Below are 27,253 nucleotides of genomic sequence, written 5' to 3' on the forward strand. Positions count from 1 at the left end.
TGTTAAGAACTGCTCCCCCTTCCTGTTTTCTTCACCTGCAAGTCATTACTGTGCATACTTTCTTTACTGTTTAGATCATGTAACATGGTGGTTAAATAATCCTTAACAATTTACTGTATTCATTAGAACAATTAATTACAACAGATTGGTTTAAATACCAATTCAATTTGAATTTCTCATTTTCATATTTAAATTTATTTTTAAAGATTGTTACTTTAATTTTTTAATATTCATTAAAAAATTTTTGTTTAATGCTAACATATATTTCATCCTTATTGACTAACTGAAAGAATTCATTAACTTTCTTTTTATCCTCCTGAATCCTTATTAAGTAAAAGAATACATTGTATTTTTTTCTATGTATGTTCATGTGTTAGATTTTATTAAGAAAGATTGAATTGGCATCTGTAAATATATCTAGAAGCTTAAATCTTAGAATGATTCTCTGGATCTAATTTAGGCAACTAGTATAAGCACAACTTATTAGAATTTTTTTTCTGCTGTTTCTGGTCCTGTGCTACAAGTTACTTTTTAACCTTTTATAAAAGCATTGGCATTACACTATACTGTATGATGTGACAGGATTTTAATGTTATGGTCTTAATGTTTATGGCTTAGCATTTACTATAATGTTGCCTAAAATGTCCATTTATTTAATCCTAACTGTAAATTCAGGGTTTTTTTTTTTTAAAGTTTGGAAAAAGATTTTTATACAGGTCCTGACTTATTAAATCTTTTATATTCTTTTTGAAAATTCTCTTCAGCTATGTCTTAAGTTTCGTTAAGGGCTAATATTGTCAAACGCAGTAGCTGATTTTTATTAGAATATTGTTTGCCAGATGGCTTGCTTTACGTCAGTTAAAATAATCTTTAAAAAATGGTCATTATAAAGCTTTTAATGAGTATTACAGGTAGTCTTAATTAAAATTTCTTTAAATATTGAGCAGTGTACCTTCAGGCAATCAGCGTAGCTTAGGGAACCTTTCAGGGTAAAAATGGAAAGCTAAGAAGAATGAAATAACTTGAAAGGCTGAATCTGCATTTTTTGTGTTTCTGAGATCATGTATGTTTCCCATAGTTTATTTTACTCTGTAGATTTTTTTGTTGTTGTTAGAACTCCTGCTTATTTCTAGTTTAACTTTTTTTTTAAAACTTATTTTTGGCTTCGTTGGGTCTTTGTTGCTGTGCGCGGGCTTTCTAGTTGCAGAGAGCGAGGGCCGCTCCTTGCTGCGGTGCGCGGGCTTCTCACTGTGGTGGCCTCTCTTGTTGCGCACCACAACTTCAGTAGTTGTGGCACGCGGGCCCAGCAGCTGCGTCTGGCGGGCTCCAGAGCACAGGCTTAGCAGTTGTGGTGCACGGGCCCAGCTGCTCCGTGGCATGTGGGATCCTCCCGACCAGGGCCTGTACCTGCGTCCCCTGCACTGGCAGGCAGACTCTTAACCACTGCGCCACCAAGGGAGTCCCTCTAATTTAACATTTACAAAGATTTTCAGGCTCCAAAGTTTTGATTGCTGAAGTGGAGTGCAGCAGATTTAAAGTAAATTGTATTGCCTTAGTATCAAAATTAGTTTTAGCTTTCTAGAATGTTTATTTTTATTAAATTTCAACTGTTTTATCAAGACATTTTAATATTCTGGTTCTTTTATGTGAAGGTGAAACCAGGATTAAAACAGGCAAAGTATTGATTAGCAACTTTTTTGAAGTGCACACATTGTCTTACTTTTACATGAGAACTTTTACTTTTTAGGGTAAGTAGCAGGTATGGAATTTGAATTCACTTAGAGTATTAATTAGAAAGCAATGATTTAGCATTTTAGCCAAGGAAATTTATTTTTCTTCTGTTAGTTTTTAACATATGAAAAGGTAGTTAGAGATTTTAAAAGATATTTTGGGCCACCGCCCATTTAAAATGTTCTTTAATTTTATATTTTATTATAAAATTCCTAATGGAAATAGGAATAGCTGCAGGAATTCACAGCAATACTATTAATGCATTACTAATGCTTTGTTGTAGAATATGAAAGGTAGTCAAGTATATTCTCATAGTGTATTTTATTCATCCTCCTTCATTATTGCTAAAGCCATGTCTTAAGAATTTTGACCCTTAATAAAGTTCTATTTTATAAATAAAATTTGTGTTTTTCCATTTACTTTTAAAATTTGTAATCTTTGTAACATTTGCTCTTGCATAGCACTTCTGTTACAAAGTTTTGAGATACAAATTTATTCTAGGACTATGCTGTGGAAATAAATGTCTTGTTATTTGAACTTCTTCTGTACTATAACTTTTAAACAAGTCCTTTAAATATATTAATTAGCCATATTTGTGCCCCCAAATATTAAGTTGTTGGTTTTGGAAAGAAAATTAGATTCTGCTATATCTTTACTTTTATGCTATGAAATGTGTAACAATATAGTTTTTTCAGGATTAAATTCTGGGTAGTTACTATTTTAAAACTCTGTAGGCCATTTGAAGACTGTTTTCGTAGTTCACCTTGGTATAGGAGATTGAAATGTGTTTGTACCTTCATTTTTGTTTACAGATATAGAAAGTAGTATGTGTCTTTGCATATGTTTGTGTGTGATCTCCTTCCTTCCTGGTTTCCTTTTGCATGTGTTTCTGTGTTCTTATTTAACTGACAGCTCAGAAAGGAAAATGTCTGGATACATTTAGTTCAGATCTTAGTTCTGCATCACTTTAAACATGTGAGAAGACTTCATGTTAAACAGAGTAAATGACAGTGTACGTATAAGAATTAATAATTTGTTTGTGTTATTAATATGTGTGTGTACAGATTTGTGTAAATAGTGGCCCTGATTTAGTATCAATATAAGATATTAAAAGTGTTTACTGTTATTTTGTTAATTAAAAAATTTATAAAGATAAATTATTTATAAAAATAAGTCAATAAAGGAGAAAATGTTGATAAATGTCTTTTGATTGTACTTAACAATCATTCCATTGTGCAAAACAGAACAAGGATCATTTCCAAACGGCCTCAGGTGAAATCTAATGGGAAACAATTTCAGACTGGTCTGAATTCACTGGTAAAAAAGAAATGTGTCTTAGATAAACATCTGATCTAAGTTATAGTACTTTGTACTACTCTTTTTGTGATTAGCTTCTAATTTTTTTATTTTAATAAATATGGTTGGTTTTGCTAGATGAAATAAGACCCTATTATATTGTCTTTAATGTGGATTTTATAAAAATCCTTTTTTGTAGGTTATTTTGATTTATGAGTCTAAAGCAGCCTTTTCTTATTATGGAATGTTGAAGTTTTTTGTAAAGTGTTCTCCATAAAGTGAATACCTAGGTTGACATCAAATGTTTATGGAAAGGCATAATTTAAAATAAAAGACTCATTGCTTTTATTTTTAACTTTCACATTGCACTTTAACTTTTCTTTCAGGAGAGTTCTGATCTCCCCGTTGCTCTACTTTTGGCTCAGCATAAAGATAGATCTACCCAACTGGAAATGCAGCTAGAGAAACCTAAACCTATAAAACCAGTGACATTTTCCACAGGCATCAAAATGGTAAGCTGTATTTTAATCACTTGTTTGGAAGATATATTTCAAGGATTATAGTTTATAATTTTATATTGATTTTTACAGATAAACTGGGAGCTTCAGATATTTAAGAACAGTGTCTGATCTAGGCTACATGTCTAGAAATATAAATATGTGCATTGTAAGAGGAAAGTGAAAAATAATAAATAAATAATTTACAAAGTATGCAACACAGTTTTGTTCTATATGATATTGAGTTTGTATGTGTTTTATTATTCTACATCAGTTTTTAAGCTTGTGGTGTAGAAAAACATTTCTTAAAAGAAAATGCAAACTTCCAGTTTCTGGTATGGCATGTAAGAAACTTGGAAGTTGCCACTCCATCCTGACAACAAGTAAAAACCTGAACACACTGAAAAATCAACAACTTTTTTAGTAAAGAGAGGTCACAAAGCAAACCACTGCTCTTAAAATTGGAGAGACCAGCAGAGACTACAGTGAATCACAGTTCACAAGAGCAGCAACTTTGTTGGAAGCCAGTGCTGGTGTAGGGAAACCGGAATTGGTTGACAAATTGCTGGAGGCTCAGTGTGGGCAACTCTGAGAGTTAAAAACTCCAGGGGAAACCAGTTATCAGAGCCCCACACTTTTGTGAGTCTTACCTGTTGTGTCTCTACCAGATTCTCTCAGTGAATATCAGAAAAATCCCCTTATGCTTTTTTTTTTTAATTTTTATTTATTTATTTATTTATTTATGGATGTGTTGGGTCTTCGTTTCTGTGCGAGGGCTTTCTCTAGTTGTGGCAAGCGGGGGCCACTCTTCATCGCGGTGCGTGGGCCTCTCACTGTCGCGGCCTCTCTTGTTGCGGAGCACAGGCTCCAGACGCGCAGGCTCAGTAATTGTGGCTCGCGGGCCCAGTTGCTCTGCGGCATGTGGGATCTTCCCAGACCAGGGCTCGAACCCGTGTCCCCTACATTGGCAGGCAGATTCTCAACCACTGTGCCACCAGGGAAGCCCACGCCCCTTATGCTTTTGATAGAGGAAGGGGAAAAGGAACCATTTTGAAATATGCCAGAGCATTCTGTTCCTCCTAACAAGGCTTGCCCTTAGGATAAACTATTTCACCAGAGCCTAACCTGCTGGAGTTTTATCAGAGGCTAACTGATGTGGGTGAAAGGAAATATCCAACTATAGCTGCTCAAGTCTTCCATGTTGGAGAAGGGAAATACACAACTTCAGCTCACTCTAGCCATCCTGCTCCACCTGAGGGGAGGGAGATGGATTGAGAAGTGTATGTGTGAAGTTCACAGTCCAGAAGCACAGGCTTTCTAAAAGACTGAGATCTTATCATAAGACTATAAATTGTTCAGCCATCCCCCACACCTTACCACCATATTACTAAAGACCTGTTTACAGCAGTTCATTTTAAAAAGTGTATCATGCCTGGCTGTCAAAAATAAAAATTATAAGATATACTAAAAGGCAGAAAACACAATTGGAAGAGATAGAGCAAGCACGAGAATCAGGATTAGATATGGCAGGGGTGTTGGAATTATCATACTTGGAATTTAAAACAACTGTGATTAATATGCTAAGAGTGCTAATGGATAAAGTAGACAACATGCAAGAACAGATGGGCAATGTAAGTGGAGAGATGGAAGTTCCAAGAAAGAACCAAAAAGAAATGCTAAAGAAAAAAACCCACTGTAACAGAAGTGAAGAGTGCTTTTGATGGCCTTATTAGTAGATTGGACATGCATGAGGAAAGAGTCTTGAGCAAGAGGATGTATCAGTAGCATTCTTGGAAACTGAAAACCAAAGAGAAAAAGCCCGGAATAAAAAAACCAGACCAGAAGAACAGAATATCCAAGGACTGTGGGGTGACTACAAAAGGTATAGCATAAGCATAATGGCAATACCAGAGGAGAAGAAAGAAAGGAACAGAAGAAGTATTTGAAACAATAACAACTGAGAATTTCCCAAAATCAACATCAGACACCAAACCAAAGGTCCAGGGAGCTCAGAGAACACCAAGTAGGATAAATGCCAAAAAAATCCTTACACCTAGGCATATTATTTTCAAATTACAGAAAATTGAAGATAAAAAAATCCTGAGGAAGCCAGAGGGGGAAAAATCCCTCACTTATAGAGGAGCAAAGATAAGAATTATTATCTGGCTTCTCCCTAGAAACCATGCAAGCGAGAAGAGAGTGGAGTGAAATATTTAAGGTGTTGAGAGAAAAAACCCACCAACCTAGAATAATGTACTGTGCAAAATTATCCTTTAAAAGTAAAGGAGAAATAAAAATTATCAGACAAAAACTGAGGGCATTTTTTGCCAGTAGACAATTTTTGCAAGAAATGTTAAAAGAAGTGCTTTAGAGACAAAGAAAATGATACAGGTCAGAAACTCAGATATCTAAGGAAAAGCATTGGAGAAGAAATGAATGAAGATAAAATAAAAACTTTTATTTTTCTTGTTCTCAATTGATCTAAGAGATAACAGTTTAAAATAATAGTGACACTGTATTTGACTGTGTTTGCTTATGTGTATGTATGTATGTATACTTCACACACATATCCTTATATAAGTGAAATGAATGATAGTGATGATACAAGGGATGGGAAGAAGCTATTAGAATTATTTTGTTATTATAAAGTACTCACACTACCCATGTTTCTACTACTCGGCTGTTATTTTTGAGGTTTAAAATTGCCTACTTTGTCATATGTGTGCTAGCTATTAGATTATAAACATCTTGAGGGCAGAAGTTGCGTATTTTAACTTTGTTTTGTATGATTGTGGGTATGTGGGTACCTGAATAATAGAAAATATTCATGATTTATTTTAAACTTACAAATGTAGGAAGTATGAACACATCTTTAAATAATGCAAAAGAAAATAGTATTCATTAAGGAATTATCAGTGCTTTTGAACTAAGAGGCAGTATGGTGTAGAGGAAAGAAAATGGGATTGGAAAGACCCAGATACAATGGGACTAAACCCCAGCTTCACCACTCACTAGATGTGTATCCGTGGTAAAATGTTACTTTACTCTTTTTGAATTTGTTTTTTCATTGGTAAAGTTGCGATGATTTAGCTTTACATGATTATTCGGAGGATTAAAATATGTATATAAAATGCTAAACCAAGTGCAAATGTAATTTTATAAGTAATGCTTTTTGTTGTTATTATAGTTAAATATCTAAGTGAATTACATTATAATCTCTTTATGTTGTATAGTTAGGTAATACATATTCCAGAATGTCATGTAAATGGAATCATACAGTGTGTAGCCTTTTAAGTCTAGCTTTGTTAAGTTAGCAACATACATTTGAGATCATCCATGTTGCTGCATGTATCAATAGTTGTTCCTTTTGTTAAGTAATAATACCATTGTACGGATATACCAGTTTCTTTATCCATTCATCAGTTGAAGGACATGTGAGTTGTTTCCTTTTTTTTTTTTTTCCTTTTTTTATGTTATGAATAAGGCTGCTATAAACATTTGCTTACAATTGTGTGTGTACATACGTTTTCCTTTCTCTTGGGTAAATACTATTAAGAATGAGATTGGTGATTTATATACGGTAGGGGTATGTTTAGCTTCGTAAAAAATTTTCAAACTGTTTTTCAAAGTACCTGTACCAGTTTGCATTCCTACCGACATTGATGAGTATTCCAGTTGGTCTGCATCCTCAGTATTAAGAATTTTAGTATTTTAGGCATTCTAAACAGATGTGTAGTGGTTATCTCATTATGGTTTTAATTTACATTTCCCTGATGACTAATGATGTTGAGCATCTTTTTGTGTGCTTATTTGCCATCAGTATTTCATTTGACTTTAGTATTTAACTTAATATATTAGATATCTTTCCAGATAGTGTTGTGACTTGTTATTTATTTTCTTTCTTCTTCCTTTCCTCTCTTTTTTATAACCTTTTGTTTGGCGAAATGTATTGCATATACACAAAGGGGCACAGAACCAAACCATATAGCTTAGTGAATTATCACAAAGTGAACATCTGTGTAACCATCACACAGATAAAGGAAAAAAGTATTCTCAGTGCTCTAGAAGTCCTCATCATGACTTCTCACATCTGGCTAGCACCCCATTCCTTTTCCCAGAAACAGTCACTCTTCTGTCTTTTATGGCATTCCCTTTCTTGCTCTTTTAAGTAGCTTTAACATCTAAGCATGTATGCCTTAACCTGATTAATGTTTTGCTTGTCCAACTTATATTTGTGAGATTCATCTATGTTTTTCTATATAGCTGTAGGTTTTTTTCATTTTCATTGCTGGATAATGTTCCATTAGAGGAATATACTACTATTTATCCATTCTACTGTTGATAGATGTTTGGATTTTTTTGAGTTTTGGTATTATACATTATACTAACATTTTAATATATGTTTCCTGGTCACATGCACAGACACTTTTTCGTGAGTGTTTACCTAAGAGTAGAGTTACTAGGTCATAGCGATTATGTATGTTCATTTTAGGAGATACTGCCAAAACATTTTTCAAATTGGTTTTTACCAATTGTACTTCTACCAACACTTGTGCTTTTCTGTCTTTTCCACTTTAACCATTCTGATGGGTATTTAGTACTGTTTTGTGATTTTAATCTGCACCTTATTTCACTGATCACTAATGAGATTGAGCATTGGCTGTCCTATTTTGTGAAATACCTGTTCAAGACTCTTGCTCATATGTAGAAGTTCTTTATATGTTGTGGATCTAAGCCTTTTATTAGTCATATGTATAGTAAATAACTTTTGTCACTTTATGTCTTGTTTTTTTCACTCTCTTAAGGGTGTCTTTTGAACTCTTTATTGTTTAACTTTCTTTTATCCACCTGGAATTTTTTGTTTTCTTTTTTTGTGTGTGGTGGGAGGGAGGTGATCCAATTACTTTAATGCATGTTGAGATTCATATAACTTAAGTGTGTGATGGAATACTTATTGTTTGTTATTTTAGCAAAATTCAGCATTTGGTTCAAGGGCAAGGTGAAAATTTAGACACAGTTTTTATGTGGAATTACTGAATTTATTCCATATTCCTGAATGTGGAGACTGACACATAATGTAGATGAAAATCTAAATGTTTATGAAGTTAAGAGTCTCTATACTGTTTGGAAAAATCATCCCTAAAATGCAGGATGAAAAGTAACATTTATTGAACACCTATATCCCACGGTTTGATTACATTGAACAGATGTTGGCAAGGATGCCAACACTGCTTAAGACTTTGTGACCTGTGATAGTTTCTTTTAATAAAAGGTGTCGTTTTTTGTTTTTATATCTCCATGAAATAGATGGTATTCCTATTTTTGCAGATCTGAAAACTGAGTCTCAGAGAGGATAGATTACATGTAAAAGATGGCACCGAAACTCACTCTCTTTCTATTATACCTTATTTAGTTAATGAGAATACTCAAAAACAAAACATAAATTCTATGTTACATGTCTTTCTAATCTGAGGGTAGCTAGGATTTCAACTATTGCTTCTAATAGTGGACTGATTGTATAGAGGGTAATCCAAGGGACAGGAGCCACCGCAATGACCTTTTCTTTTCCTGATCTGCTGTACTTAAAGAAAAGTCAGACACAACAAATGAAGTTAGATATGCTGAACTTGGAGAGCGTCCAAGGGAGGCATATAAATTTAATTAAGCTTTTTGGAAATAGATCCTTTGCCGTGTGACTGAGAAGACAGGATTTATTTATTTAGTAAACCTAGAGAAATATGAAGGGTTAAAAATTGGCGTAAAATAATTAGTATGAAATGAGGATTTAATTATTATGTATTGAGATATGTAGAGTTGAGACAGTGAATATATTTTGGTTAGGAATATTCACAGATTGGCTGAATATTTTGAATTATATTTCCTAGGAATTAAACTCTCAGTGAGTGGGGCAGTGCTAGGGGTACAGTACATATTAGAAGAATTATTTATATATAATTTGTGACTTGACTATCTAAGAGAGTTCCACTTAATCACTGTTTTATGTATGAATAGGTGAAACTTTATTTTGTATATATTTTGTCTTCTCTGGGGTAATAGCGTTTTGCACTCCTAAAGTAGGGATTGCAGCTTGGTTTCTCAGTCATTTGTTAGTTATTTTAATCTAATTGGTTCAGATTCCAACAATATAATTTTAGGACTTCTGTTTCTTTTTATCTTATAAATAATTCTAATTAACTTTTCCCCTAAAGAATAGATGTCGTTACCATTATTACATCATTCCTAGTTGAGCCAGTGAACAGACCTCAAAGTAGCAGTTTTTCGTCCCCATTTGTTACTAGCTTGTATCATTAGATATCCATACATCGTATCTACAGATTTAAGTACTAAGTCTTAGTCTTTTGGAAGTACAGAAAGACACCTTGATCATGTTGTAAAATTAGAAACCAGAATCTAAGGCTGGGAATCTGGTGCTTCTTCAGTTGTGATGGTGTTCTATACTTCACTACGCTTTGGCATGCAAACTGGAAACAAACTGAGTCACAAAGATAAGCTAAGAATTGTTTTTAAGTATAGCTTTTGGTCCTTTGTTGTTGATTGCTGGAGAGCAGTAAAGGGGAGCCTGTCATTCGTTGCCAAAGGCAAAAGCTGTTTGAGTATTTTACCCTTGATGTTTAAAAAAATTTTTTTATATTATCTATGGGTAAGCCAGAAGGGAGCTCATCTGTGACATAAATTGGCTTTTCTGATTGCAACATATAGGATTTAGCTGTTTTCATCAAACATTGCTTATTATTCTGAACTCATTTGAAGATTAAACTCTTTGTTAACATTTGTTTATAGAAAATTGATATCCAATTGTATCTGAAATAAGAAAGTAAAAACTGTACTGAACAATTAAATCTATTCTTAATATATAATGTTGCGCTTTGGTAGCAAATCAAATTGTAGAAACCAAAGAAGCAATGTGGGGGGAGGACCTTCAAGATGGCAGAGGAGTGAGACGTGGAGATCACCTTCCTCCCCACAGATTCATCAGAAATACATCTACATGTGGAACAACTCCTACAGAACACCTGCTGAACGCTGGCAGAAGACCTCAGACCTCCCAAAAGGCAAGAAACTACCTATGTACCTGGGTAGGGCAAAAGACAAAAGAAAAAACAGAGACAAAAGAATAGGGATAGGACCTGTACCTCTGGGAGGGAGCTGTGAAGGAGGAAAAGTTTCCACACAATAGGAAGCCCCTTCACTGGCAGAGATAGGGGGGTGAGTGGGGGGGGAAGCTTCGGAGCCGCGGAGGAGAGAGCAGCAACAGGGGTGCGGAGGGCAAAGCGGAGAGATTCCTGCACAGAGGATCGGTGCTGACCAGCACTCACCAGCCTGAGGGGCTTGTCTGCTCATCCGCCAGGGCAGGTGGGGTCTGGGAGCTGAGGCTCGGGCTTCGGAGGTCAGATCCCAGGGAGAGGACTGGGGTTGGCTATGTGAACACAGCTGGAAGGGGGCTAGTGCACCACAGCTAGCTGGGAGGGAGTCTGGGGAAAAAGTGAGAAGGAGTCTGGAAAAAGTCTGGAACTGCCTAAGAGACAAGCGACCATTGTTTCAGGTTGTGCGAGGAGAGGGGATTCAGAGCACTGCCTAAACGAGCTCCAGAGATGAGCTCAAGCTGCCGCTATCAGCGTGGACACCAAGACTGGCATGAAACGCTAAGGCTGCTGCTGCAGCCACCAAGAAGCCTGTGTGCAAGCATGGGTCACTGTCCACACCTCCCCCCCCTGGGAGCCTGTGCACCCCACCACTGCCAGGGTCCTGTGATCCAGGGACAACTTCCCCGGGAGAACACACAGCACTCCTCAGGCTGGTGCAACGTCACGTTGGCCTCTGCCGTTGCAGGTTCGCCTGGCATTCCATACCCCTTCCTCCCACCCAGCCTGAGTGAACCAGAGCCCCCTAAAGAGCTGCTACTTTAACCCCATCCTGTCTGGGCGGGAACAGATGCCCTCAGGTGACCTACATGCAGAGGTGGGACCAAATCCAAAGCTGAACCCCAGGAGCTGTGCGAACAAAGAAGAGAAAGGGAAATCTCTCCCAGCAGCCTCAGGAGCAGCGGATTAAGTCTCCACAATCAACCTGATGTAACCTGCATCTGAAGAATACCTGAATAGACAACGAATCATCCCAAAATTGAGGCGGTGGACTTTGGGAGCAACTGTAGACTTGGGGTTTGCTTTCTGCATCTAATTTGTTTCTGGTTTTATGTTTATCTTAGTTTAGTATTTAGAGCTTATTATCATTGGTAGATTTGTTTATTGATTTGGTAGCTCTGCCTTTTTTTAAATATGTGTGTGTGTGTGTATATATATATATATATATACATACATATTTTTTTCCTTTTTCTCTTTTTTATGTGTATGTGTATGCTTCTTTGTGTGATTTTGTCTGTATAGCTTTGCTTTTACCATTTATCCTAGGGTTCTGTCTGTCCTTTTTTTTTTTTTTTTTAGTATTTAGCACTTGTTATCATTGGTGGATTTGTTTCTTGGTTTGGTTGCTCTCTTCTTTCTTCCTCTTTTCTTATTTTTTATTTTTAATAATTCAAAATTTTTTTTAAATAACTTTATTTTAATTTAATTTTCTTTCTTTCCTTTTTGTTTTTTTCCTCCCTTTTCTTCTGAGCTGTGTGGCTGACAGGGTCTTAGTGCTCTGGCCAGGTGTCAGGCCTGAGCCTCTAAAGTGGGAGAGCTGAGTTCAGGATATTGGTCCACCAGACACCTCCTGGCCCCACCTAATATCAAACAGTGAAAGCTCTACCAGAGATCTCCATCTCAACGCTAAGACCCAGCTCCACTCAGTGACCAGCAAGCTATAGTGCTGGACACCCTATGCCAAACAACTAGCAAGACAGGAACACACCCCCACCCATTAGCAGAGAGGGTGCCTAAAATCATAATAAGTTCACAGACACCCCAAAACACACCACTGGACGTGGTCCTGCCCACCAGAAAGACAAGATCCAGCCTCATCCACCAGAACACAGGCACCAGTCCTCTCCACCAGGAAGCCTAAACAAGCCACTGAATGAACCTTACCAATAGGGAACAGACACCAAAAACAACGGGAACTACGAACCTGCTGCCTGCAAAAAGGAGACCCCAAACTCAGTAAGTTAAGCAAAATGAGAAGACAGAGAAATACACAGTAGATGAAGGAGCAAGATAAAAACCCACCAGACCAAACAAATGAAGAGGAAATAGGCAGTCTACCTGAAAAAGAATTCAGAGTAATGATAGTAAAGATGATCCAAAAATCTTGGAAATAGAATGGAGAAAATACAAGAAACGTTTAGCAAGGACCTAAAGAACTAAAGAGCAAACAAACAATGATGAACAGCACAATAAATGAAATTAAAAATTCTCTAGAAGGAATCAATAGCAGAATAACGGAGGCAGATAAACAGATAAGTGACCTGGAAGATAAAATAGTGGAAAAAACTACCACAGAGCAGAAAAAAGAATAAAGAATGAAAAGAATTGAGGACAATCTCAGAGACCTCTGGGACAACATTAAATGCACCAACATTCAAATTATAGGGCTCCCAGAAGAAGAAGAGAAAAAAAAAGGGACTGAGAAAATATTTGAAGAGATTATAGTTGAAAACTTCCCTAACATGGGTAAGGAAGTAGTCAGTCAAGTCCAGGAAGCACAGAGAGTCCCATACAGGATAAATCCAAGGAGAGACACGCCAAGACACATATTAATCAAACTATCAAAAATTAAATACAAAGAAAAAATATTAGAAGCAGCAAGGGAAAAGCAACAATTAACATACAAGGGAATCCCCATAAGGTTAACAGCTGATCTTTCAGCAGAACCTCTGCAAACCAGAAGGGAGTGACAGGACATATTTAAAGTGATGAAAGGGAAAAACCTACAACCAAGATTACTGTACCCAGCAAGGATGTCATTCAGATTCAACAGAAAAATTAAAACCTTTACAGACAAGCAAAAGCTAAGAAAATTCAGCACCACCAAACCAGCTTTACAACAATGCTAAAGGAACTTCTCTAGGCAGGAAACACAGAGAAGGAAAATACTTACAATAACAAACCCAAAACGATTAAGAAAATGATCATAGTAACATACATATCGATAATTACCTTAAATGCAAATGGATTAAATGTTCCAACCAAAAGACATAGACTGGCTGAATGGATACAAAAACAAGACCCATATATAGGTTGTCTACAAGAGATCCACTTCAGACCTAGGGACACATACAGACTGAAAGTGAGGGGATGGAAAAAGAGATTCCATGCAAATGGAAATCAAAAGAAACCTGGAGTAGCAATTCCCATATCAGACAAAATAGACTTTAAAATAAAGACTATTAGAAGAGACAAAGAAGGACACTACATAATGATCAAGGGATCAATCCAAGAAGAAGATATAACAATTGTAAATATTTATGCACCCAACATAGGAGCACCTCAATAGATAAGGTAAATGCTAACTGCCATAAAAGGGGAAATTGACAGTAACACAGTCATAGTAGGCGACTTTAACACCCCACTTTCACCAATGGACAGATCATCCAAAATGAAAATAAATAAGGAAACACAAGCTTTAAATGATACATTAGACAAGATGGACTTAATTGATATTTATAGGACATTCCATCCAAAAACAGCAGATTACATTTTCTTCTCAAGTGCTTATGGAACATTCTCCAGGATAGATGATATCTTGGGTCACAAATGAAGCCTTGGTAAATTTAAGAAAATTGAAATCATATCAAGTATCTCTTCTGACCACAACACTATGAGACTAGATATCAATTACAGGAAAAAATCTGTAAAAAATACAAACACGTGGAGACTAAACAATACACTACTAAATAACCAAGAGATCACTGAAGAAATCAAAGAGGAAATAAAAAAATACCTATAAACAAATGGAAATGAAAACACGATGACCCAAAACCTATGGGATGCAGCAAAAGCAGTTCTAAGAGGGAAGGTTATAGCAATACAATCCTACCTCAAGAAACAAGAAACATCTCAAATAAACAACCTAACGTTACACCTAAAGCAATTAGAGAAAGAAGAACAAAAAACCCCCAAAGTTGGCAGAAGAAAAGAAATCATAAAGATCAGATCAGAAATAAATGAAAAAGAAATGAAGGAAACAATAGCAAAGATCAATCAATAAAATAAAAGGTGGTTCTTTGAGAAGATAAACAAAATTAATAAACCATTAGCCAGACTCATTAAGAAAAAAAGGGAGAAGACTCAATAGAATTAGAAATGAAAAAGGAGAAGTAACAACTGACACTGCAGAAATGCAAAGGATCATGAGAGGTTACTACAAGCAACTCTATGCCAATAAAGTGGACAACTTGGAAGAAATGCACATATTCTTAGAAAAGCACAACCTTCCGAGACTGAACCAGGAAGAAATAGAAAATATAAACAGACCAATCATAAGCACTGAAATTGAAACTGTGATTAAACATCTTACAACAAACAAAAGCCCAAGACCAGACGGCTTCAGGAGAATTCTGTCGAACATTCAGAGAAGAGCTAACACCTATCCTTCTCAAACTCTTCCAAAATATAGCACAGGGAGGAACCAAACTCATTCTACAAGGCCACCATCACCCTGATACTAAAACCAGACAAAGATGTCACAAGAAAAGAAAACTACAGGCCAGTATCACTGATGAACATGGATGCAAAAATCCTCAACAAAATACTAGCAAACAGAATCCAACAGCACATTAAAAGGATCATACACCATGATCAAGTGGGGTTTATCCCAGGAATGCAAGGATTCTTCAGTATACACAAATCAATCAATGTGATACACCATATTAACAAATTGAAGGATAAAAACCATATGATCATCTCAATAGATGCAGAAAAAGCTTTCAACAAAATTCACCACCCATTTATGATAAAAACTCTCCAGAAAGTAGGCATAGAGGGAACTTACCTCAACATAATAAAGGCCATATATGACAAACCCACAGCCAACATCGTTCTCAGTGGTGAAAAACTGAAACCATTTCCTCTAAGATCAGGAACAAGACAAGGTTATCCACTCTGACCACTATTATTCAACATAGTTTTGGAAGTCCTAGCCACAGCAATCAGAGAAGAAAAAGAAATAAAAGGAATCCAAATCAGAAAAGAAGTAAAGCTGTCACTGTTTGCAGATGACATGATACTATATGTAGAGAGTCCTAAAGATGCTACCAGAAAACTACTAGAGCTAATCAATGAATTTGGTAAAGTAACAGGATACAAAATTAATGCACAGAGATCTCTTGCATTCCTATACACTAATGATGAAAAATCTGAAAGAGAAATTAAGGAAGCAGTCCCATTTACTATTGCACCCAAAAGAATAAAAGACCAAGAATAAACGTACCTAAGGAGACAAAAGACCTGTATGCAGAAAACTATAAGACACTGATGAAAGAAATTAAAGGTGATACAAACAGATGGTGAGATATACCATATCTTGGATTGGAAGAATCAACATTGTGAAAATGACTATACTATCCAAAGCAATCTACAGATTCAATGCAATCCCTATCAAACTACCAGTGGCATTTTTCACAGAACTAGATCAAAATATTTCACAATTTGTATGGAAACACAAAAGACCCCAAATAGCCAAAGCAATGTTGAGAAAGGAAAATGGAGCTGGAGGAATCAGTCTCCCTGACTTCAGACTATACTACAAAGCTACAGTAATCAAGACAGTATGGTACTGGCAGAAAAACAGAAATATAGATCAGTGGAACAGGATAGAAAGCCCAGAGATAAATCCATGCACATATGGTCACCTTATTTTTGATAAAGGAGGCAAGAATATACAGTGGAGAAAAGACAGCCTCTTCAATAAGTGGTGCTGGGAAAACTGGACAGCTACATGTAAAAGAATGAAATTAGAAGACTTCCTAACACCATACACAAAAAATAAATTCAAAATGGATTAAGGACCTAAATGTAAGGCCAGACATCTTAAAACTCTTAGAGGAATACATAGGCAGTACACTCTATGACATAAATCACAGGCCAGTCCTTTTTGACCCACCTCCTAGAGAAATGGAAATTAAAAAAAGAAACAAATGGGACCTAATTAAACTTAAAATCTTTTGTGCAGCAAAGGAAACCATAAATAAGATGAAAACACAATCCTCAGAATGGGAGAAAATATTTGCAAACTAAGCAATTGACAAAAGATTAATCTCCAAATATACAAGCAGCACATACAGCTCAATATCAAAAAAACAAAGAACCCAATCAAAAAATGGGCAGAACACCTAAATAGACATTTCTCCAGAGAAGATATACAGATTGCCAACAAACACATGAAAGGATGCTCAACATCACTAATCATTAGAGAAATGCAAATCAAAACTACAATGAGGTATCACCTCATACCGGTCAGAATGGCCATCATAAAAAATTCTACAAACAATAAATGCTGGAGAGGGTGTGGAGAAAAGGGAACCCTTTTGCACTCTTGTTGGGAATGTAAATTGATACAGCCAGAGAGCAGTATGGAGGTTCATTAAAAAACTAAAAATAGAGCTATCATATGACCCAACAATCCCACTACTGGGCATATACCCTGAGAAAACCATAATTCAAAAACAGTCATGTACCACAGTGTTCATTGCAGCTTTATTTACAATAGCCAGGACATGGAATTAACCTAAGTGTCCATCGAGAGATGAATGGGTAAAGAAGATGTGGTACATATATACAATGGAATATTACTCAGCCATAAAAGGAAACGAAATTGAGTCATTTGTAGTGAGGTGGATGGATCTAGAGACTGTCATACAGAGTGAAGTAAGTCAGAAAGAGAAAAACAAATATCATATGCTAACACATATGTATGGAATCTTAAAAAAAATATGTGGCTCTGAGGAACCTAGGGGCAGGACAGGAATAAAGACTCAGACGGAGATAATGGAGTTGAGGACTCGGGGAGGGGGAAGGGTAAGCTGGGACAAAGAGAGGGTGGCATGGACATATGTACACTAACAAATGTAGAACAGATAGCTAGTGGGAAGCAGCTGCGAAGTACAGGGAGATCAGCTCGGTGCTTTGTGACCACCCAGAGGGGTGGGATAGGGAGGGTGGGAGGGAGACGCAAGAGGGAGGAGATATGCGGGGATATGTATACATATAGCTGATTCACTTTTTTATACAGCAGAAACTAACACAACATTGTAAATCAATTATACTCCAATAAAGATGTTAAAAAAAAAAGTAATGTGAAAATGCAAGTAGTAGTAGAGGGTTTTTTTTTTAGTATTTTTTAAAAATTAACTTTTTTTGCTGTGAGTGTCTTCATTGCTGTGTCTGGGCTGTCTATAGTTGCGTTGAGCGGGGGCTCCTCTTTGTTGCGGTGCGCAGGCTTCTCATTGCGGTGGCCTCTGTTATTGTGGAGCTCAGGCTCTAGGTGCATGGGCTTCAGTAGTTGTGGCACTCGGGCTCAGTAGTTGTGGCTTGTGGGTTATAGAGTGCAGGCTCAGTACTTGTGGCGCACGGGCTTGGGTGCTCCGCGGCATGTAGGATCTTTCCGGACCAGGACTCGAACCCGTGTCCCCTACATTGGCAGGCAGATTCTTAACCACTGCACCACCAGGGATGTCCCAAGTAGTGGTAGAGTTAATGTTTTTGTCTATAAATGTGTTTTGAAATATAAGTTAAATTAACATTAAAAACTGTCTTATCAGTTCTTATTATGCATTTATGAAACTCATAGGTAAATGATTATGTCTTATAATTAACTAGGTATCCGGTGATTACTTTCTTTTAGCATTTAAATTCTCCAGGTATTTTGTGTTATGTCAATAAAATTGTGATATATTCTAATTTTTACCATAGACATCTCTGAAGAGTTATATGTAAGTAAGTAAATAGAAGTTTGTTTAATACAGTCATATTTTAATGGAAATGGAGCATCTTATAACTTAAGATACTCCTATGGTGAGTACTTTAATGTGACCTAAATAAATATTTTTATAAAATGAATAGCCACTCATGTTTAAAATTATAAATTTCAATTTTATTATTTTAGAATTATTTTAAAAGGGTTGTTCTTATATTATTATAAGGGGCTTGAAATGTGGCTCCTCTACTACATACATATTAGGTGTATGGCCTTAGGCAAATCTTATAACCTCTTTAAGCCTTAGTATACTCTGTTCTTAAGAACTGAGTTTTAATGTCCATTTCTGATAATTTCATCATCCGTCATTTCTCTGTCTGCTTCTATTGACAATATTTTTTCCCTCCTGGTGTGGGTCATATATTTCTGCCTTGTTTTTGAATACCTGGTAATTTATGATATTTCATTAAATATTTTCAGACTTTGGGGTTGTAGTTAAGTTACCTATAATCTGTTAGATCCTTGCATGGATTTCTTTTAAGCATTTTTAGGGTCTACCAGAGCTGCCTTTAATGTTAGGCTAATTCAGCTCTACTTTCAAGGTGATACCATTTTGAGGACTCTATCTGTGATGGCCCTTGTATTGAGAGGCCTCTTTACCTTGTTTATTGAGAATATAAACTATTCTGGTCCTGTGTGAGTTTTGGGAATTTTTTGACCTATTGCTTTCCAGGTTATTTCCTTGGGCTTGAGTAATTCACTCCCATGTCCAGATGAACACAGGCAAAAGTTAAGGACGTCACTCTGCAGATCTCTAGAGCAGAGGTGGGCAAATTTACAGCTCACAGACCAAGTCCCACCTACCACCTGCTACTGTAACTAAAGTTTTATTGGAACATAGCCATACTCATTCATTTATGTATTGTCTTTGTCTGCTTTCGTGTTTTAATGGCAGAGTTAAGTAGCCTGTGTATAGCCTGAAATGCCTGAAACATTTTTCTGCCCTTTACAGAAAGTGTTTGAGACCCCTGCTTTAGAGTTTTCTCTTTGTGCAGCATTTTCTTTTCTGGTAATCTAACCTGTAAATTATAGCCACCTTGACAGCCCTGAAGTCTGATCTCAGTCTCCCTGACTCCCAGGCTTTGTTTGAGTTCCCCTTGCACATATCATGGCCTGGAAATGACCTCCATGTAGTACACCAGAGAAATATAGGTATCGCTTCATTTCCTTTTCTTCCCTTGGGGATCAGAGTCCTGTACTGACTGATACTCAGTTTCTAATTTCTGAAAACCATTGATTCTTATGTTTTTTTCATTTTTTTAGTTGCTTGAGGTGGGAATGGTCCATCCAGAGTCCTTGTTATAGTAAAATGGTCATATGCAGAAGTAGCAGCATAATATTTTGAGATTCATTCCTATTGTTTTGCGTATCAGGAATTAGCTTTTATTGCTATATAGTATTCTGTTTGTTTGAATATACCAGTTTAGTGATTCTGTTGTTCAACTACCTGAGCTGTTTGTAGTTTTTGACTGTTAATTAAGCTGCTATGAACTTTCTTGTATAAATTATTTTGTGAACACATTTTCTTTTTTCAATTTAATTTAATTTCATATTGGAGTATAGTTTATTTACAATGCTGTGTTAGTTTCAGATGTACAGCAAAGTAATTCAGTTATACATATACATACATGCATTCTTTTTCAGATTCTTTTCCCATATAGGTTATTACAGAGCATTGAGTAGAGTTCCCTGTGCTATACAGTAGGTCCTTGTTGATTATCTATTTTATATATAGTAGTGTGTATATGTTAATCCCAACCTCCTAATTTATCACCCCCCTCTCCACCTTTCCCCTTGGGTAACCATAAGTTTGTTTTTGAAGTCTGTGAGTCTGTTTCTGTTTTGTAAATAAGTTCATTTGTATCGTTTATTTTTAGATTCCACATATAAGTGATATCATATGATATTTGTCTTTCTCTGTCTGGCTTACTTCACTTAGGATGATAATCTCTAGGTCCATCCATGTTGCTGCAAATGGCATTATTTTATTCTTTTTTGTGGCTGAGTAATATTCCATTGTATATATGAACCAAACTTTCTTTTTCCATTCCTCTATTGATGGGCATTTAGAGTGCTTCCATGTCTTGGTTATTGTAAATAGTACTGCAGTGAACACTGGTGTGCAGGTATCTTTTAGAATTATAGTTTTCTCTGGATATATGCCCAGAAGTGGGATTGCTGGATCATGTGGTAGTTCTAGTTTTAGTTTTTTAAGGAAGCTCCATATTGTTCTCTGTGATGGTTGTACCAATTTACATTCCCACCAACAGTGTAGGAGGGTTTCTTTTTCTCCACACCCTCTCCAGCATTTATTTTATTTATTTTTTAAAAATTTATTTATTTATTTTTATTTTTGGCTGCATTGGGTCTTCATTGCTGCGTGCAGGCTTTCTCTAGTTGCGGCAAGCAGGGCCTACTCTCTGATGCGGTGTGTGGGCTTCTCATTGCCGTGGCTTCTCTTGTTGCGGAGCATGGGCTCTAGCTGCATGGGCTTCAGTAGTTGTGGCACGTGGGCTCAGTAGTTGTGGCTCGTGGGCGTAGTTGCTTTCGGCATGTGGGATCTTCCGGACCAGGGATCGAACCTGTGTCCCCTGCATTGGCAGGCAGATTCTTAACCACTGCACCACCAGGGAAGTCCCTGCAGCATTTATTGTTTGTAGACTTTTTGATGATGGCCATTCTGAGTGGTGTGAGGTGATATCTCATTGTAGTTTTGATTTGCATTTCTCTAATAATTAGTGATGTTGAGCATCTTTTCATGTGCTCTTTGGCCATCTGTATGTCTTCTTTGGAGAAATGTCTATTTAGATCTTTTGCCCATTTTTTGATTGGGTTGTTCGTTCTTTTGACATAGAGCTGCATGAGCTGTTTGTATATTTTGGAGATTAATCCCTTGTTGGTTGCTTCATTAGCAATTTGTTTCTCCCATTCTGTGGATTGCCTTTTCGTTTTGTTTATGGTTTCCTTTGCTGTGCAAAAGCTTTCAAGTTTAGTTCAGTTCCATTTGTTTATTTTTGTTTTTATTTTCATTACTCTAGGAGGTGGGTACTGTGATTTATGTCAAAGAGTGTTCTGCCTATGTTTTCTGCTAGGAGTTTTATAGTATCTGGTCTTACATTTAAGTCTTTAATCCATTTTGAGTTTATTTTTGTGTATGGTGTTAGAGAATGTTCTGATTTCATTCTTTTATATGTAGCTGTTCAGTTTTCCCAGCACCACTTATCGAAGAGACTGTCTTTTCTCCATTGTATATTCTTGCCTCCTTTGTTGTAGAGTAATTGACCATAGGTTCATGGGTTTATTTCTGGGCTTTTTATCCTCTTCCATTGATCTATATGAACACATGTTTTAAATTCTTAGTTCAATATATGAGTGAAATTGCTTGTTTATAGTGTAGGTATTTATTAATTTAGAAGAAAATACCAATCATTTTTTTCTATAGTGGTTGTACACTTTTATACTCCCATCAGTAATATGAGACTTTTGATTGCTCCACTTTTTGTCATCATTTAATACTGTCAACATTTTAAAGTTTAGGTATTTTTGTAGGTGTTTAATGGTATTTCATTGTGATTTTAGTTTGTATTTCCTTGAGAACTAATATGTTGCATACAAGTCTTCTGTCAGATAATCTGTTTTACAAATAATTTCTCCCAGTCTTTAGCTCACTTTTTCATTTCCTTTTATTTTTATCTTTTTGGCCATGCGGGTTGCGGGATCTTAGTTCCCTGACCAGGGATTGAACCTGGGCCCTTGGCAGTGAACGCATTGAGTCCTAACCACTGGACCCCCAGGGAATGCCCTACTTTTTCATTTTCTTAATGCTATGTTTCGATGAGCCAACGTTTTAAATTTTGATGAAATCTCATTTATGGATTTATTTTTTTCTTTTGAGGTTATTCCCCTTCTGTTTCCTGTATGCATAAATAATCTTTAAATTCCCTAAGGTCACAAAAATATTCTCCTATTTAAAAGCTATTTATAGTTTTTGCTTTTACAGATAGTTCCTGATCCACCTTGGATTAATTTTTATGTATGATGTAAATTACATGTAGAGGTCCATTTTTTTGCATATGGACATCCAGTTGTTCTAATTCTATTTGTTGAAAAGACTTTTTGTCAGGTAGTGTATGTCTTCCAGTTTTTTCCTTTTTCAAGATTGCCTCCTGCATATTCTTCAAAATTTTAGAATTTGTTAATTTTTACAAAAAGGCTTCATGAGATAATATGGGTTCTGTTGGATCTATAGATGAATTTCTGGAGAATTGAGATCTTTCTTAACAATGTTGAGTCTTCTAATCCATGAACATGGTATACTTCTTTTATTCAGGGCCTCTTTAACTTACCTCAGCAATGTTTTGTGCTTTTTAGTGGTTGGTCTTGAATGTATTATCAAATTTGTTCCTAAGCATTTTATGTTTTTGGATACTTTTTAAAGGAAATAGTTATTTAAATTTCATTTTACTGTTGCTTACTCCTACTATATACTTTGTATAGTGGTCTTGTATCTTGTGCACTGGCTCATTTTACTTTGTATTTTTCATAGTTGCTTTTACATTTTTTTTTTTTAGATGATCATGTCATCTGCATGTAGAGACAGTTTTACTTCTTCCTTTCTTTTTTTTTCTTTTTCTTGCCATATTTCCCTACCTAAAGGGAAAATCATTTAGCCTTTCAACATTGTATATCATATTAGCTGCAGAATTTTCATGGATGCCTTCAATTTGACTGAGGAAATTTCCTCTTATTTGTAGTGTACTGAAATTTTAAAAAATCCATGAGTGGCTGTTGAATTTTGTTAGATGCTTTTTTACTGCATCTGTTGAATAATGGTTTTTCTTCATTACTTTGTTAATGTGGTATGTTAAATTTTCAAATGTTAAGTTAGCTTTACATTACTGTGATAAACCCTACATGATTCTACATGGTCATGATATATGTGTATTTAATTTGCTAATATTTTTTATTAAGAATTTTTTATGTCTGTATTTATGAGGAATATTGGTTCACAGTTTTCTTTGCCTTTAGATGTCTTTGTCTGTGGTATCAGGGTAATACTGTTAACATTTTTACCAGTAATGCCTGGAATGGTTTTGTCAGAGTATTTGGTCTCATTTGGAAGTGGGATCTCCTACCCTGTATTTGAAAGAGTTTGTAAGAAATTGGTGTTATTTCTTCCCAGAATGTTTACAGAGTTTCACTAGTGAAACCATCTGGTACTCTAATTTTGTTTGCATGTAGGTTTTTGGTCAACTAAATTTCAAAAAGAGATATAAGCTATTAGATGTTCATTTTTTTTCAGTTATATTTTTCAAGAAATTTGAGCATTTCATCCACGTTATCATATTTGTTGACATAAAGTTGTTTGTAATATTCCCTCAAAACTCTTTTAATGCCTGTAAGTGTTAGAGTAATATTTCTTTAAAAATTCCCAATATTCTCTTTTCTCTTGATCACTCTAGCTAGAGGTTGTTAATTTATTCAATGAGTCAGTTTTTTTCTTAAACAGGATTATTGAAGTATAATTTCATATAATAAAATTCACCTGTATTAAGTGTATAATTTAATGATTTTTAATGGTATTAAAGGTATGTGCAACCATAATACAGTTTTAGAATACAGTAAGTCCCCTACATATGAATGAGTTCCGTTCTGAGAGCATGTTCGTAAGTCTAATTTGTTCATAAGTCCAACAGAGCTAGCCTTGGTACCCAGCCAACACAATCAGCTACATAGTACTGTACTGTAATAGGTTTATAATACTTTTCAGACAAATAATACATAAAAAACAAATACACACAAAAAAGAAAGAAAACATTTTTAATCTTATAGTACATTACCTTGAAAAGTACAGTCGTAGAGTACAACAGCTGGCATACAGGGGCTGGCATCAAGTGAACAGGCAAGAAGAGTTACTGACTGGAGGAAGAAGAAGAGGTGGGAGATGGTAGAGCTGAAGGCTTGTCAGCAATAGGAGATGTAGGGCAGGCTGCAGTTTCACTCATGCCTGACGTTGGTGGAATGCACGTTCGCATCTTTGAAAGTTTGCAACTTGAAGGTTCATATGTAGGGGACTTACTGTATTTCATCACCCCAGAAATATTCCTGTGACAGTTTTCAGTTAGTTCCCACTCCCACTCTCAGACCCTAGCAACCACTTCTCTGCTTTCTGTCCCTGTAAAGTTGCTTCTTTTTTTTTTTTGCTCATTTCCTATACGTGGAATTGTTCAATATGTAGTCTTCTGAGTCTAGCTTCCTTTTTTTAAAAAAAGATTAATTAATTAATTTTTATTTTTGGCTGCCTTGGGTCTTTGTTGCCGCGCGCAGGCTCTTCTCTAGTTGTGGCGAGCGGGGGCTACTCTTCATTACAGTTCTTGGGCTTCTCATTGGGTGGCTTCTCTTGTTGCAGAGCACGGGCTCTAGGCATGCAGGCTTCAGTAGTTGTGGCACTCGGGCTCAGTAGTCGTGGCTCACGGACTCTAGAGCGCAGGCTCAGTAGTTGTGGCGCACGGGCTTAGTTGCTCCGCGGCATGTGGGATCTTCCCAGACCAGGGCTTGAACCCGTGTCCCCTGCACTGGCAGGCAAATTCTTAACCACTGTGCCACCAGGGAAGTCCCGAGTCTAGCTTCCTTAACATAATGTTTTTAATGCTTTATCAGTGCCATACCATGACTTTGTTTGGCTTTAGTGTCAGGGGAATATTGACCTCATAGAATGAGTTGGAAAATATTTCCTTCTTTTTTGTTTTCTGGAAGAGTTTGTAAAGAATTGGTATTATTTCTTCTTTAAAAGTTTGATAGATTTCACCAGTGAAACCATCTGGCTTTGGCTTTTCTTAAATGGGAATATTTCCAAGTACCTTTAAACTTCTTTACTTGGTGTAGGTCTATTTAGACCTTTTCATTTTCTTTTGTGTTTCCTTCCTCTCTCTTCCTCTCTCACGGCGTCCCTTCCTTTAGTAATTTGAGACTTCCTTGGAATTGATCAATTTCATCTAAGTTGACTTTCTGTAGGGTTAGGTGAGATGTCCCTTCTTTCATTTCCTATTTTGATAGTTTGTGTCTTCTCTTTTTTACTCTTGATCAGTCAAGCTAATAACAGTGTGGCAGTTTTGTTGATCTTTTCAAAATCATCCTTGGCTTTATTGATTTCTTTTTCTGTTGTTTTCTGATTTCTGTTTTATTGATTTTCATTCTAATATTTATTATATCCTTTCTTCTTATTTTGGGTTTACTTTGTTCTTTTTTTCCCAATTTTTTAAGATAGAAACTTAAATTATTTGTTTGAGATCTTTCTTTCTAGAATGGATATTTAAAGCTATAAAATTTTCTCTGCACTGCTTTAGCTGCACCAATAATTTTTGTTTTCATTTTTATACGGTTGAAAATATTTTCTCATTTCCCTTGTTATTTCTTCTTTGACCATGGGTTATTTAGAAATCTGTTGTTTAATTTTCAAATATTTGTGGATTTCCCAAATTTTCTTCTCTTGTTGATTTCCAATTTAAGTCTTTTGTGGTCAGAAAAATACGTTATATAAGTCCAGTCCTATTAAACTTATTGATACTTATTTTATGACACAATATATTCTCTGTTGGGGAAAATACTTGAAACTAATGTGTATTTTACTGTTGTTGGGTAGAGTGTTAGATGTTACATCATTTTGATTGATTAATAATGTTGTTTAAATATTCTGTATCGTCACTGGTTTTTTGTCTAGTTTGCCAGTTATTAAGAGTGGAGTATTGAAATCTGTAACTATTTTCAAATTGTCTAGTTCTGTCTTCAGTTATGTAACCATTTTTGTCTTTAGGACTGTTTTGTGGCTCTCTCATGGTTATTGTTTGCATAGTTTATCTTGTTGCACACTTTTGTTTTCAGTCTGTGTCTTTGATTCTAACATGTGTCTTTTGTAGACAGTGTATAGTTGGATTTTGTTTTTCCAGTCCGACAATCTTTGCCCTTTGATTGGTGTGTTTACCCATTTACAGTTAATGTAATTACAGATATGATTTGGCCATTTTGATATTTGTATTCTATATGTCACATGGTCCCTTTCTTTCCTTTTTTCTTGCTTTGTTTTGTGTTAGACATTTAAAATTTTTTTTACTATGCATATTTTTTGAGTTACTTTTTAATGTTACAGTATGCATCTTAGCTTATTACAAACTACTTCATGTTAATACTAATTCAATACCAGTAATCTTTGATCCAGATTAACTCCATTTCTTTTTCCTCTTTTGTGCTATTAATGTCATATATATTATAGTATATGTTAAAAGCCAAATCATACAGTTTTACCATTCTTTGCAGTTATTATTATTATTTTTTAATTATTTTTTATTTTTATTTTATTTATTTATGGCTGTGTTGGGTCTTCATTTCTGTACGAGGGCTTTCTCCAGTTGCGGCAAGCGGGGGCCACTCCTCATCGCGGTGTGCGGGCCTCTCACTATCGCGGCCTCTCTTGTTGCGGAGCACGGGCTCCAGACGCGCAGGCTCAGTAATTGTGGCTCACAGGCCTAGTTGCTCCGCGGCATGTGGGATCTTCCCAGACCAGGACTCGAACCCGTGTCCCCTGCATTGGCAGGCAGATTCTCAACCACTGCGCCACCAGGGAAGCCCTCTTTGCAGTTATTTTAAAAACCAGTTAAGAGAAGAAAAGAGGAAGAAACATTTTCATTGCATCTTTTATATTTACCCATGTAATTACCTTTTTAGTGTTCTTTATTTCTTTGTGAGAATTTGAGTTACTGCCTGCTGTTATTTCCTTTTAGCCTGAAAGACTTTAGTACTAT

General features: G+C 35.9%; 1 protein-coding gene across 3 annotated transcripts in view; it reads left to right on the forward strand.

Moving 5' to 3' along the window:
* Window positions 1-27,253, forward strand: part of MNAT1 (MNAT1 component of CDK activating kinase) — a 212,487-nt gene that overhangs the window by 69,670 nt on the left and 115,564 nt on the right. For all 3 annotated transcript variants that reach the window (XM_036842504.1, XM_036842507.1, XM_036842505.1), the window contains exon 6: window positions 3,414-3,539. In XM_036842504.1, coding sequence (XP_036698399.1) covers window positions 3,414-3,539 — 126 coding nt within the window. The remainder of the gene's footprint in view (window positions 1-3,413; window positions 3,540-27,253) is intronic.

Source organism: Balaenoptera musculus, chromosome 2 (assembly GCF_009873245.2).
Source record: "Balaenoptera musculus isolate JJ_BM4_2016_0621 chromosome 2, mBalMus1.pri.v3, whole genome shotgun sequence".
NCBI classification, from domain to species: domain Eukaryota; kingdom Metazoa; phylum Chordata; class Mammalia; order Artiodactyla; family Balaenopteridae; genus Balaenoptera; species Balaenoptera musculus.